The sequence below is a fragment of the Myotis myotis genome, unplaced genomic scaffold (genome assembly GCF_014108235.1).
Source record: "Myotis myotis isolate mMyoMyo1 unplaced genomic scaffold, mMyoMyo1.p scaffold_m19_p_11, whole genome shotgun sequence".
Taxonomy (NCBI): domain Eukaryota; kingdom Metazoa; phylum Chordata; class Mammalia; order Chiroptera; family Vespertilionidae; genus Myotis; species Myotis myotis.
This window is the reverse complement of record NW_023416315.1, coordinates 53,519,027-53,533,795: the sequence shown is the minus strand read 5'-3', so window position 1 is coordinate 53,533,795 and position 14,769 is coordinate 53,519,027. Positions and strand designations below refer to the sequence as shown.

The following is a 14,769-nucleotide window of genomic DNA, read 5'->3' as shown; positions in this document are numbered from 1 at the left end:
GCAGCCTTAGAAAGCAAAACATAAATACCAGTACAACCTGACACTTTTTCAGGCTAAGAATTTGGGATGAGCTAACAGCCCCCCAAAAGGAAAGAGTTGTTACTTTATTTGAAACAAGAAATAAACCACCCACCGAAGTGTTAATATCCACACAGAGGAACTCTGCTCTTCTGCTGGCCCTGATGGTAGGCATAAACCCACACTGTCCAGTAGCTCCAAACCCAAGAGGAGGAACTGCCTACCCACTAGGTCATTTGTCAGGTCTAAGGAAAACTAGGAGATGGGCCTGGCAAACCTAGGAATCCCACTGAGCCTATCAAACCTGAAAGATGACAAGGATCACTGGATACCAAGGCAGCAGCCTTAGTGAAGTAGCAGTTTTTAAAATATATATACTTAAATATATATACACTAGAGGCCCGATGCACGAAATTCGTGTATGGGGAGGATCCCTAGGCCTGGCTGGCGATCAGGGCCAATCTGTGGGGCAACCAGGGGGCGGGTGGGGGAAAGCCCTGCTGGCACCTGCCTTGGCCGGCCTGGTGCTGCCCACTTGCCAGCCCCAGCCCCACTGCCACCGGTAGCCTCCCTCTGTGGGATGACCGGCGGGGCAATCGGGGGTGGGGGGGTGGGGGGGTGGGGGTGGGGCCTGCTGGCATCCGCCTTGGCTGGCCTGGGGCCTGCGGGCTAGGGGCAGCTCCTGCATTGAGCATCTGCCTCCTGGTGGTCAGTGTGCATCACAGCCGGTCATTCCGCCGGTCGTTCGGCCTTTCAGTCAACTTGCATATTAGGCTTTTATTATATACTAGAGGCCCAGTGCATGAAATTTATACATGGAGAGGGGTCCCTCAGCTTGGCCTGCACCCTCCCCAATCCAGGACCCCTCAGGAGATGTCCAACTGCCTCTCACAATCCAGGACCACTGGCTTCTAACTGCTTGCCTGCCTGCCTGATCACCCCTAACCGCCTCTGCCTCACCCCACACCCAGGACCCGGACCCAGGATTCTCTCCTCCGGCCGGTTGCAGGCACCTGGGACCCGGGTTTTCCTCCCTCTGGCCAGCCGCAGGAACCCAGGACCTGGGCCGGCTTTGCCGGGCCTGGCCGCAGCCACAGGGGACAGTGGGCGGGCAGCTCTCCCGGGCCGCAGGTGCAGCTGCTGGCGCCCAGGACCGCAGAGCAGGTGGCTTGTCCCTCTCCTGGACCGTAGCCTGACTGGTCCCCATTCCTCTCTCGCAAGCTCATTTGTGCCTGGCTGGTCCCCATTTCTCTCTCCCCAGTGTTGAGTGTCTGAGCCATTACGGCATGACGACGTGTGGGCATGATGACCATTTGCATATTAGCTCTTTATTATATAGGATACTAATATATATATGTATATATATATGTGTGTGTGTGTGTGTGTGTGTGTGTGTGTATACACATACGTATATGTGTAGATTTCAGAGAGAAAGGAAGAGGGAGATAGAAACATCAATGATGAGAGAGAATTATTGACTGGCTGCCTCCTGCATGCCCCCCACTGGGGATTGAGCCCCCAACTGGGCATGTGCCCTGACCGGGAATCAAACCATGACCTCCTGGTTCATAGGTTGACACTCAAACCACTGAGCCACGCCCAGCTGGGCAGAAGTAGCAGTTTTATAATGCTCTGGTGCCTGACATCCAAATGAACTGAAGTAGCTGATTAAGATGCATGATTTCTATAGCAACTCCCTACGGCAATCCGTGTCTCTCATCGTGAGGATGAAAGGATACTGCACGGGTGGATGTGGCGAGGAAGATGAGACCCACTGGGGAATGCCAAGCATGTAAAGCATGCGTGCCACATGGCCAACCCTCTTGAGGGAGAGGAGGTAATGCTTGACCAGAAGTTCAAGGAGCACTGAACCTCCAGGGAAACTCTCTCCCAACTCGTTATATTTCCAAGATTCCTATCCCTTCTCCCAAAATGGTTTACCTGCCAGGTGACAGGGTGGCTGTCCATGGTCCTGGCATTGGCATCCTTTACCCCCAAGAACTCAAAGCGCTAGGTTTTAAGACATGCATATAACTCTTGGGAAAAAGAGAGGAAGGTCGGAGGGAGAAAGAGGGAAAAAAAAAAGAGAATGAACATGGGCAGCAAATTAAAAAGAGAGAGTGTGCTCACTTTGGCAGCACATATACTAAAAGGAGGAGGTTAGGGACCAGTGTGTGTTTGGGAAGGAAACGGCACTCAGGCCTGCCCATGGAGCTCAGCTGCCCCCTTACCCAGCTACGCAGCACTCTGCATTCTGGGGTGTGTCAATGCTAAAAGCAAGCCTGGTTCTTTGTTGTTGTTGTTAACCCTCACACAAGGATATTGTGTCCCTTGACTTTTTTTTTTTTTTTTTTTTTTTTAGAGTGACACATCCATTGGTTGCCTTCTGCACAGTGCCCCAATCAAGGCCAGGGATTGAGCCTACAACCGAGGTACCTGCCCTTGACTGAAATCGAAACCTTTAAAGAAGCTAGGCCCCAGGGCTCTCCCTTCCCATTATGGAGGAGAGCCCCGAAAGGCCTTTCAGGGACAGGAAGGAACTCATTGCCCTCTCACAATGCTCCGCAAAGCTTCTGGAGCCTCTCCGTTTGGCTGGGCTGACAGACACTGCTCTTCTGTCCTGCATCTGGCAGAGGGCCCATCAGAGGACAAGGCTGGCGGCCACTCCCCACCACCCGCCCGCCTCGCGTGTGCACTGTGTCTCCGCGCAGACCAAACCACTGTGATGCAGCCTTGTTTCACATGGGCACCACTCACCCGCCCATGCTCTTCTTTCAAGCTGGCCTCCCTTTCACTGGCACGATGAATAGGTGCCAGGACTGTGCCTGGGTCACGATCAGTCCTGCAATCCAGCTCTCTCCCCAAGGAAACAGCCTCCCTGCAATTCCCAAAAAGCCATAGCTTTTCCAAAAGGGACAAAGCCCACTACGTCTAATGCACAGAGAACCACATATGCACTCTGAGGTTAAAGCTCAAGAAACACTTCAGGGAACACTATGTAACCTATATGAATGTCCATCCACTGTGCCATACAGCTGGAACTAGTACAAAATAGTGCTGAATGCAAACTGTAATCAAACAATAAAATAATAAAAAATAGAAACACTTAAACAACATGGTACTTAAGTCAACTTGCTTCCCATTGGCAGTAATAACTTCCGGTACTAAAACCATGGTCTCTAGAGGAACAGCTGATACCATATTCTGAAAAGCAAGTTCAAGTGGGATTCAGGAGCTGAAACTCAGGGAACATGGAAGCCCATGCACTCAGATATCAGACCACCAGCATTTCCGAATTCACAGAGGAATGGAGAATACTCCTCCCACAAAACTATGACCCTTCCCTTTTTGTCTCTGATGTTAAAAGTCCTTAATTAGGTGACAAGCCTAGCTAAATTTGCTTAGTTAGGAGTACTCTGTGACTTAAATTATGATAAACTTCAATATCACTTTATGGGTGTGGGATTGCAGGATGGGTTGTTTCCCAATAATAGTAACCTTCTTCCTGTTAACTTTGAAACACTGCTATCAAAGTCACCGACAAGAAGTAGTTCAGATATTACTGCTTTAGAAACTACTATAAAAACAATCTGGACATGTTTAAGCCATGGGGGAGGAGACTGATTTTCCCCAAACCTTAGAACAAAAACAGTGATTTAAATAAAGAGTGAAATCTGGAAATGTTGACCAACTGATGGGTGGACTTTAAAATGTGGTATATCCATAAATTGGAATATTATTCAACCATAAAAAGGAATGAAGTACTATTTCATACTACAACATGGATGACCTTGAAAATATAGTAAGTGAAAAAGCCAGACAAAAAGGCCATATATCATGTAATCCCATTTACAGTATATGAAATATCCAGAATAGACAAACCCATAGAGGGAGAGGGGAATTGGGATTGATTGCTAATAGATAAGGGTTTCTTTTGGGGATCATAGAGATGTTCTGAATTAGACAGTGGTGATCGTTGTACAATTTTGAGAATATACTACAAATTACTAAATTGTACACTTCCAAATGTTAAACTTTTTTTAAAAAATATATTTTATTGATTTTTTACAGAGAGGAAGGGAGAGAGATAGAGAGTTAGAAACATCGATGAGAGAGAAACATCGATCAGCTGCCTCCTGCACATCTCCCACTGGGGATATGCCCGCAACCCAGGTATATGCCCTTGACCGGAATCGAACCTGGGACCTTTCAGTCCACAGGCCGACGCTCTATCCACTGAGCCAAACCGGTTTTGGCCCAAATGCTAAATTTTATGTGAATTATATCTCAATTAAAAATACATTATAAATATATTCAATAAAAAATAAGAAATTTAGCTCTGGCTGGTGTGGCTTAGCAGTTAGAGTGTTGGCCTATAGACCAAAGAGTTGATGGTTCGATTCCTGGTCACGGGCATGTACCTGGATCACAGGTTTGATCTCCAGCTCTGGTCAGGGCGGGTGCAGGAGGCAACCAATCATGTGTCTTTCTGACATCGATATTTCTCTCTCACTCTCTCTCTCCCCACCCCATTCCTCCCTTCTGGTCTCTCTGAAAGAGCAATGAAAAAAGTCAATGGAAAAAATATCCTCAGGTGAGGATTAACAAAAAAAATTTTTAGGCATGGGAGAAGGTGGAGTAAGGAATAAAACATACACAGTTATAACAGTCCTCTGCCCTTTAGTGCTCTAAAGTTAATGTATGTTATTTCTGAAATACATATAGTGTGATTCATAAAAAGGTCATACTGGATATACTGAATAACAAATGCAGTTTGGATGATTATATACTAATAAAATTAAATTTTAAGTGGTTTTTATTTGTGTGGCAAGTAAAGCTACAAGCTGTTCAGCTTTAATGATTCTAATAACTCTTAGCTTATCAGCTTATAAAGAACTGGCAACAAAATTAAGAATAAACCATAAAAATTACAGAACAAAAATTAATTTTCTCAACTGAACATCCTTATTAGCAAGGATATCTAGAAGGTGCGTATTTTCAGAAAATATATTGAGAACGAAAAAAAAAGCATGCAATCACATAATACAGCTCTTGCTATGTCTAACTGTTCACTCAGTGAAGCCCACTCCTGAGCCCTTTGATGTCTCATTTTTATCATCTTCTTCAAATAGATTTAAAAGGGTAAATTTTACAGTATGTGAATTACATCTCAATAAAGCTGTTGTCACTTTATCATTTTCAAACAAATAAATTTTAAAAATTAAGGTGAACTGCTGTTTGTTTGTTTTTTTTACATAATAGCTTTAATTTTTAAGTTTTGGAATATTTTAAAAAACAACCCAACCTTTTCACATTTGGAAGAAGATGGAGGACTCTGAGCAGGTGAGTGAGGAATGAGAAGCCAAAGGCTATGTGCTGCTTCAAAGCCAAACCCAGGGGACCTCGGCTGGAGAAACAGCAGCCTGCACTCCTGGACCAAATCCTTAAACCGCGCCTGCACAAAAACACGGCACACCACGACTGCACATCAGGTCCTCAGTGCACCACACCAGGTAGACAGCAGAAGGGTGAAGGTAATGACTTTTCTTTTTTCTTTAATATATTTTTTTAATTGATTTTTTACAGAGAGGAAGGGAGAAGGATAGAGAGCTAGAAACATTGATGAGAGAGAAACATCGATCAGCTGCCTCCTGCACACTCCCCACTGGTTATGTGCCCGCAACCAAGGTACATGCCCTTGACCGGAATCGAACCTGGGACCCTTGAGTCCGCAGGCCAACGCTCTATCCACTGAGCCAAACCGATCAGGGTGGTAATGACTTTTCTACTAACCACCACCAGTCTTCTTATTCCTAGGAGTTCTGCTTTGGAGCCCAGATACCTGCCCCCCCCCCGCCCCATCAAATAAGAGTGCTCAAGAAATGCTGTCGAGTGCATGAGCACATCCCATGTTCTTACACCTCACGTATCTGTCCACAGATAACTGGGTAAACAATCTGTGGTCTAGCACACAATGGAATATTACTCAACCATTCAAAGGAATGTAGGACTGACACATGCTACAGCATGGATGAACCTTGAAAACATCATGCTACACGAAAAAAACCAGTGACAAAAGATCACACATTGTATTCCATTTATATGAAATGTCCAGAATAGGCAAATCCAGAAAGTAGACTAGGGGCTTAGGAGTGGGAACAAGGAGTAACTGCTGATAGGTAAGGGTTTTTTTGCGGGGAGAGACAGTGATGAAAATGTTCCAAAATTAAATAGAGGTGATGGCTGCACTAAATAGTGAATATGCTAGAAAGAAAACCCACTTAACTGTACACCTTAAAAGGGTGAATTTTATAGTATATGAATTGGCCTATATAATAAAAGCCTAATATGCTAAGTGTCCGACTGTTAGTTCGACAAGTTGCTATGACGCGCACTGACCACCAGGGGACAGATGCTCCGAATGGTAGGTTAGCCTGCTGCTGGGGTCCGGCCGATTGGACACGCCCTGGAGCCCTCCAACAGTCCCTCCCAGGCCGGCTGGCCCTAATCAGGACTGGGTGAGACAGGCTGGACATGCCCTAGAGCCCTCCCACGGTTCCTCCCCGGCCCCGGTCATGCACCGGTGGGGTCCCTTGGCCTGGCCTGCACCCTCTCACAATCTGGGACCCCTCAGGGGATGTTGGAGAGCCGGTTTCGGCCCGATCCCCGCAGGCCAGGCTGAGGGACCCCACCAGTGTGTGAATCTGTGCACTGGGCCTCTAGAATCTCAATAAAGCTGTTTTTATTTTTTTAAAAAGAATAAGGAGGGGAAATTGCTAAAAGTGAGGAGTTCTGGCCCCAACCTAGACCGTGTTTATTTTCCTGCCACCAGCACTGTCAGCCAGCCACAGAAATGCTCTCCTTTGAAAGGCTGTCTTTGCTCTTCTACTCCAGTGTATCTGTTTGCCCTGTTTCAGAGCACCCCTGCAAGCTGAGCACACAGTGAGTTGCTGTGCCCCTGGGACTTAGGTGTGAATGCTCCGGGGGGCTGTTTCACAGACCTGTTCTACACAGGCTTCAGAATCAGGGCTTCTAAAAGGTGTCTCAAGACCCAGAGTTTATATAATCTGAGTAATTTTAAGACTTTCTGTCGGTATGAATACCCAGCTCCTGACAATATTTCTTTTTAACAGCTTGGTCAATATTTTCCTGAACTACACCTGTCAGTGTGTCTGACAAATGAAGCCACTGGGAATGTGCGGCTAGAGCACCTTGAGACTGCAGACTGGACCTCATAGGCCAGAGGCAGCTGAGACTTTTTTATTGTTCTCACCTTCCTAACCCAGGAAGGATTTTTCCCCCACCTCTACAGAATATTCTTACACATAGACTGCATTTGGCCAGCTGAGTAAGATGGAAACACGTTTTTTAATTGACAATATTTGCAAATCATGTTTTTTCCCTCCCTCACTTGCAGTGTGGTAATACTTCCTATGGCTCCTTTGGTTTCACCACTGTGTGCAGGGTGGAGAGGAAAAGTGCAATTGGGTGGCCATCTTGCACACGAACGCCTAACCACAGAGTGTAGATGGTTTTAGTGGGGTCAGCGCTCCCAAGCTACTGCTGGGTAACTATCAGTGTCACCTCTCTGGTAAAACTTAGTGTGAATCTGCCATAAATCATGAAATTATTAAAGTTGTGAAATATGCTAATACTGACAAAAGATGGCTTAAAATCTGAATTCTTGTAAATGTATTTCCTTTTACATAAAAAGTATACTTCCTTTTGTTTCTTTTGGGTACAGCAGGTCACCAAACTATGTGAAGTCAGGTTCTAACTTCTTCCCCCTCCCAAATATTTTATTTTTTTAAAAAATATTTTTATTGATTTCAGAGAGGAAGGGAGAGGGAGAGAGATAGAAACATCAATGATGAAGAGAGTCATTGATTGGCTGCCTCCTGCACGCCCCCTACTGGGGATTGAGCCCACAATCCAGGCATGTGCCCTTCACCAGAATGGAACCCCAGGATCCTTTAGTCCACAGGCCGACACTCTTTCCACTGAGCCAAACCGGCTAGAGCCCTCCCAAATATTTTAACTTGCTCTTCCTTCTCTCTGTTCTTGGATAGGCCAGAAACCACTTCTTGTTTCTAATCACTACAGAAGTCGATGTCAATGCTCCTACCATTGTACTGATGAGGAAATTAAGGCTCGGGGGAGTTTAATTTCATACCACAACTCATGTCTGGACAGTGTGGCTCAGTGGTTGAGCATCAACCTATGAACCAGGAGGTCACAGCTCCATTCCCAGTCAGGGCACATGCCTGGGGTGCGGGCTCGATCCCCAGGTGGGGCGGGGTGGGGGGTTCAGGAGGCAGCTGATCAATGATTCCCTCTCATCCTTGATGTTTCTCTCTCTCTCTTTCTCTCCCTCTCTCTCTCTCTCTCAAAAAAAAAAAAAAATCATACCACAACTCATGAATGAGAGCCAGGAATGAGTCTATTTTGAATCCAATTCTGGTCCTCCTTGTACACTATCACTGTGGCCTCATGTTACATGATCTAATCCACACTAGAACTAGACTGTAGCTCATTATTTTGAGTGTCCATCTTGTACAGTTCTTCAAGGTAAGCAATTGTTTTATCCTTTTGTTATACCATGCTGAATTTCATAGACACTTACTAGCTGAGTGAGCTCGGAGGGAGAGTGAAGACATTTGTGAGTCTCTTTTCTTATGGCTCTATGATTATACATTTCTGTACTTTGGGCATCTACCCCTAAGAAATAATCCTAAATATTGAAAAGTGTACATACAAATGTATATACTTATATTATTTATAATATTAAAAAATTAAAAATAAATAATAGCAAGCAAAATAATGGTAAACTATAATATAGCTATTTGATGAAATATTACACAACAAATTAAAGTATGTTTAAAAAGACTACAATTCTACAGTGACAGAAAGATTAGTCGTTGCCTAGGTTGCGAGTGGGTGGGCAGTAGGGATGAGAAGTGATTGCTAATGGGGTGGGGTTTCTTTCTGGGGTGAAGAAATGTTCTAAAATCAATGGTGGTTGAACAGAGGGTGTCAATGGGGGGAGAAAGGGGGTATCTGTAATACTGTCAACAATAAAGATAAAATTTTAAAAATAAAATCAATGGTGGTTGCACAACTCTGTGAATATACTATAAACCATTAAACTACACTTAAAATGAGTAAATTGTACTCTATATTATATATCTCAATAAAGCTGTTTTTTAAAGTGTAAATTTAAAAGTCAACCTAAAAAAATGACTATTAGCCCTGGCCATGTAGCTCAGTTGGTTAGAGCATTGTCCCAATACGCCAAGGTTCAATTCCTGGTCAGGACACATTCAAAAATTAACCAAAGGATGCATAAAGAAGTGGAACAACAAATCAATCAATCTCTCTCTCTCTCTCTCTCTCTCTCTCTCTCTCTCTCTCATCAATCAATAAATTAATGAAAAAGAAAAAAACCATAAAATAAAAAATTATTATCTATTCATCTATATTTTTAACAACAAAAAACTTGATTTCCAAATCTATAATAATAAAAGCGTAATATGCTAATTAGACCGAATGTCCTTCCGGAAGAAGCCGGGGCTGCAAGGGAAGCCCGGGTCCCGGGTGCCAGAGGGAAGCTGGTGCTGGCAGCTGGGGGAAGGAAGGCCTACTCTTGCATGAATTTTGTGCATCAGGCCTCTAGTTTTCTATAACAAGCATGCATTATTATTACTATTACAAATAACGGAAATGTAAACCCTGCTGTTGTCTGTGGGTGTCTAGGTCTGTCCATGGCGCCTCCAAAAGGCTCCAAAGTTGTCTCGCAGTTGCAGGGCTTCCGGCTGGACTGAGCCCCTCACTCTGCAACTTACTTTGCTTTGTCACAGTATCTCCTGAAAGGAAGGGTAAGTGATACTTTGTTCTCATTACCTCCTTTCCCTTAGTGATCACCAAGACTTGGTCTGTAGTAACCACTTCCCAGTACAGAAATTTAAATGGGTCCAAAGGGAGATTATACTGAGAACCATGACTAACAGGAAAATTGACGTGCAAGTTATTCTTCTAATTAATGGTTGTGTCTACTTCACAATGGAACTGAGTGAAGCCTGGGGAAAAATGTAAAATAAATAGATTTGCCCTCCAAGAGCAAATAAGATGCATATGACAGTACTGTATAATAGACGTGAAAGCTGCTTAGAGAGTAGATCTTAAATGTTCTCATCACAAACAAAAAGAGTTCACTGTGTGAGGTGATGGAAGTGTTAACTTATTGTGGTAATCATTCCGCAATATATACGTATATCATATAACGTTATTTACCTTAAACTTACACAATGTCATATGCCAATTGTATCTCAATAAAGCTGTGGGGAAAAGATGCACATGAATGTCTCCAATGCAAAATACAATATGAGCCAAAACCGGTTTGGCTCAGTGGATAGAGCGTCGGTCTGCGGACTGAAGGGTCCCAGGTTCGATTCCGGTCAAGGGCATGTGCCTGGGTTGCAGGCATATCCCCAGTGGGAGATGTGCAGGAGGCAGCTGATCGATGTTTCTCTCTCATCGATGTTTCTAACTCTCTATCTCTCTCCCTTCCTCTCTGTGAAAAATCAATAAAATATATTTTTAAAAAAATGGAAAAAAAAATACAATATGATAAGCAAAACAGGTGAAAGGAAGATCCTTTTGTGGATCTGGGCTTGAAGGATGGACAGAATTTCCTTTGGGGTAGATAGGTGAAAGGCAATAGATATTTGCATAATCTCAAATGACTGAATGCTTACATTAGCTGTGTAGATTTGAACAAAACTAGCTCCATCTTTGTGTCCTGGATTTCCTTCATGCTATGACTTCTGACCAACCTCACTGATCATAGCAAGCGTATCAAAGCCTTCTAGTTGATGATTACCTGTGTTCCATAAAATGTAACCATAAACATTTTTGTTAGTAATGGCTGGAATTGCATGGGAAACTATATATGCATGGAGGTAGTATCAATTATAAACAATCATCCATCACAAGACCACCAGGAGGGATGTCCCCTGGAGCCATTGCATCCTTTGTCCCTTTGTCTTGTCAATCATCAGTACCTGAGTTATACTATTAAAAAGGTACAGCAACAGGGGTCTATAGTGGAAAATAATTTGCACAGAACTGCTAGGTCATCTGTCCAGTCATCTGTCCACACTGACCCTACATTTCTGTAGTAACCAAATTACCCCATAATAAATTCCCTTGCATTCTACAGAGTTGCCTACAATGTGTTTGGATCTGAACATATCTTCGCATTACCGTGGCCTTTATGCCTTTGTCCCATTGTTGGACAGAGTTAAAATCCATATTGCTGAGCCCATAAATAACCTTTACCCCTGACATTGGGCAATGGCTGGAGTGGCTGGGGAAAGAGGCTGAATGACATCCACAGAATGGATTAATCTAGCCACCTGATTATTAAAATCCTTCTGTTTGATTCCTAGTCAGGCTCAATCCCCAGTAGGGGGCGTGCAGGAGGCAGTCGACCAGTGATTCTCTTTCATCATTGATGTTTCTATCTCTCTCTCCCTCTCCCTTAAATAAATAAAAACCACCTAGCCACACCAGATGGGCAATACAAAAATAGTTTAAAAAATTAAAATCCTCCTCTGCAGAGATCACCCTTTCATTCCCATTCAGAGAAATCTATCCACACACCTCCTTGTCATCAATTTTCCAATCACGATTCTTCCAAGTCCCTGACCACCAGCCAAATCTGATTTATATGTAAAAATTTACTGTAACAAAGGTCTGTTAGTAGAAAATAATCTCTGCAGTCTGCCCACTCCAACCCTAAATCCCTTATGTAAATTACCTTCCACAGAATACTGTTATATTCTACTAGAGGTCCAGTGCACAAAATTCATGCACTGGGGGAGGAGGGTCCCTTAGCCCGGCCTGTGCCCTCTCGCAGTCTGGGACCCCTTGGGGGATGTGGCAGTTTGCCAAGCAGCAGGAGGCCAGGGAGGAGACTGAATTGGTGCTGGGCGTTGCTCGTGCTCATCCTGGCCCAATGCACCTGCTGCTGCAGAGTTGGGAGAGGCTCCCACCGTGGCAGCTGCACTTGCCAGCCATGAGTCTGGCTTCTGGCTGAGCAGCGCTCCCCCTGTGGGAGTGCACTGACCACTAGGGGGCAGCTCTTGCTTTGAGCGTCTGCTTCCCTGGTGGTCAGTGCACATCATAGCGACTGGTTGTTCCGGTCGTTCCACCATAACGGTCGCTTAGGCTTTTATTATACAGGCTAGAGGCCTGGTGCACGAATTCGTGCACAGGTGGGGCACTTCAGCCTATCCTGTGGGATCAGGCCAAAACCAGCTATCTGACATCCTCTGAGGGGTCCTGGATTGTGAGAGGGCACAGGCCAGACCAAGGGACCCCACGGGTACATGATCAGGGCCAGGGAGGGATGTGGGAGGTTGGCCAGCCGGGGAGGGATCGTGGGAGGGCACAAAGGCATGTCTGCCCATCTCACTCAGCCCCAATTGGCTGGACCCCAGCAGCAAGTTAACCTATCAGAGTGTCTGCCCCCTGGTGGTCAGTGCATGTCACAGGGAGCGGTTGAGTGGCCTTAGCATATCATTAGCATACTAGAGGCCCAGTGCACAAAATTCGTGCACTGTTGGGGTGGGGGGTCCCTCAGCCCGGCCTGCACCCTCACAGTCTGGGACCCCCTTGGGGGATAGTCGGCAGTCAGACATACCTCTTACAGTCCAGGACCCCTCGCTCCTTACCACTCGCCTGCTTGCTGCTCCTTACCGCTAGGCTCACTGCTCCTTAGCGCTGCCATGGAGGCGGGAGAGGCTCCCACCACTGCTACTGCGCTTACCAGCTGTGAACCTGGCTTCTGGCTGAGTGGCACTCCTGCTGTGGGAGCGCACTGACCACCAGCGGGCAGCTCCTGCATTGAGCGTCTGCCCCATGGTGGTCAGTGTGTATCATAGCGACCGGTTGTTCCGCCATTCAGTTGATTGCATATTAGGGTTTTATTATATAGGATTATGCTTTGATTGGTTGAACGGCTGACTGGTCAACCAGACACTTAGCACACTGGGCTTTTACTATATAGGATGGTGTTGCTTGCATTGACTTTTGGCCTGAATATACCTTCTCCTCATGGTGGCCATTGTGTCTTTGCCCCACAGTCAGACAATGAAGCACAAACCACTGAATGAAAAGCAACGCTGATTCTGTAAGGTTACACTTCACTGATCTGCTGAATTTCTTTGGAGAGTCAAGCAAAATGTGAAAAGGCAGAATCTGTGAACACAGCTTGGGTAGACTTCTGAAAACTTCTACCAAGATGTTACCAGAAGCATAAAGACCTTAAATATGTTTTATTTAGAAATAATTATAAGCTTGCAGAACAATTAAAAGAATAGTACAGAAAACTCATACATTTTTTATTCAAAATTTACCAAATTTTAACACTCTCTCTCAAAGACCGTTTTTAAAAGTTCTTTTAAAGATTTAGGGGAAAATGGGTGCTATCCAGCCACTAGAAGCCTTCATGTTCATGAATCTAAAAAAACACAGAATCTTACAAAAACAGTTTACTGAAATAGGTAAGCACCCCCAGATCTGAGACAACTCAACCGTAACGCAATCCCATCCAGACCCACCCCCAGGACCTCCCAGGAGGTCAATGAATACTTTAAAACCAGACTGCCAACCATGTGAAAATACCTAGGAAAACACTGAAAAATTAAAAAATAGGGGCGAAGCATGTGGCAACTAGCCCTACCGGGCGTGAAAAATACTATAAAGCCTCTAACGTTAAAACTGCCACAAGAGGGAGAAACCAAGATGGTGGCATAGGTAAACACCGGAGTTTGCTGCCTCGAACAACCACTTCAAAAATACAACTAGCCCTGGCTGGTTTGGCTCAGTGGATGGAGCATTGGTTTGCGGACTGAAGGGTTCTGGGTTTGATTCCGGTCAGGGGCATGTATCTTGGTTACGGGCGCATCCCCAGTGGGGAGTGTGCAGGAGGCAGCTGATCGATGTTTCTCTCCCATCCATGTTTCTAACTCTCTATCCCTCTCCCTTCCTCTGTGTAAAAAATCAATAAAATACATTAAAAAAAAAATACAACTAAAAGACAGAACAGACATCATCCAGAATCACAGGAAGGCTGGCTGAGTGGAAATTCTACAGCTAGAAGGAAAGAGAAAAGCATACCGAGACTCAGAGGAGGCACAGTACAAAAGTAAAATACAAAGGTGCGAAGGTGCATGTGGAGCGGGCTGGTGGCTGAGGGCGCGGTTGTCGTTTTCAATCGGGAGGGAGTCTCAGGCTCTGAGCTCCAGTTCTGGGCGAGTCTCTAGGGACCCAGACTCATATGGGGGAAGTGGGACTGTCTGGCATAAGTTGGAACTCGAGGCAGCTTTCTCTCCGAAGGGCTTACAGCGATTACCGGGACATTGAGAAGCAGAGCCTCTGAGGGCAGGACTGAGAGCAGCCATAACTGCTAGCCCCGCCCTCTTGATCCCCTGGGACCCGCCCCGCCCAAGCCCTGCAGGGAGGCTTTTGCTGGATAGCCTCAGGCAGAGGCTAAATTAGCACCTCCCTAGAGATCCAGGAGCCAGGAAACCCAGAGGTCAGAGTGGGACCATCCAGTTTGCAGCTCCGGGGAACCATAAAGACACACTCAGGGGGCAGACTCAGTGAGCACCAAAGCCCCACTGAAGCAAGTCTTGCCCCAGAGGGGTGTCTCCAGCACAGAAGTTCTCCCACTGCAGACACAGCTGA

At 45.5% G+C, this 14,769-nt stretch overlaps 1 protein-coding gene across 3 annotated transcripts in view; it reads right to left on the bottom strand.

Moving 5' to 3' along the window:
• The window catches only part of DENND2A (DENN domain containing 2A), a 77,821-nt gene extending 66,799 nt beyond the window's left edge, over positions 1 to 11,022 (bottom strand). The window contains exon 1 of one of the 3 annotated variants that reach the window (XM_036328542.1): positions 10,773 to 11,022. In XM_036328542.1, coding sequence (XP_036184435.1) covers positions 10,773 to 10,831 — 59 coding nt within the window. In that variant the 5' untranslated portion in view covers positions 10,832 to 11,022. The remainder of the gene's footprint in view (positions 1 to 10,772) is intronic. The other 2 variants (XM_036328541.1, XM_036328543.1) reach the window with 2 other exon arrangements.
• Between the last annotated feature and the right edge of the window lie 3,747 nt (positions 11,023 to 14,769).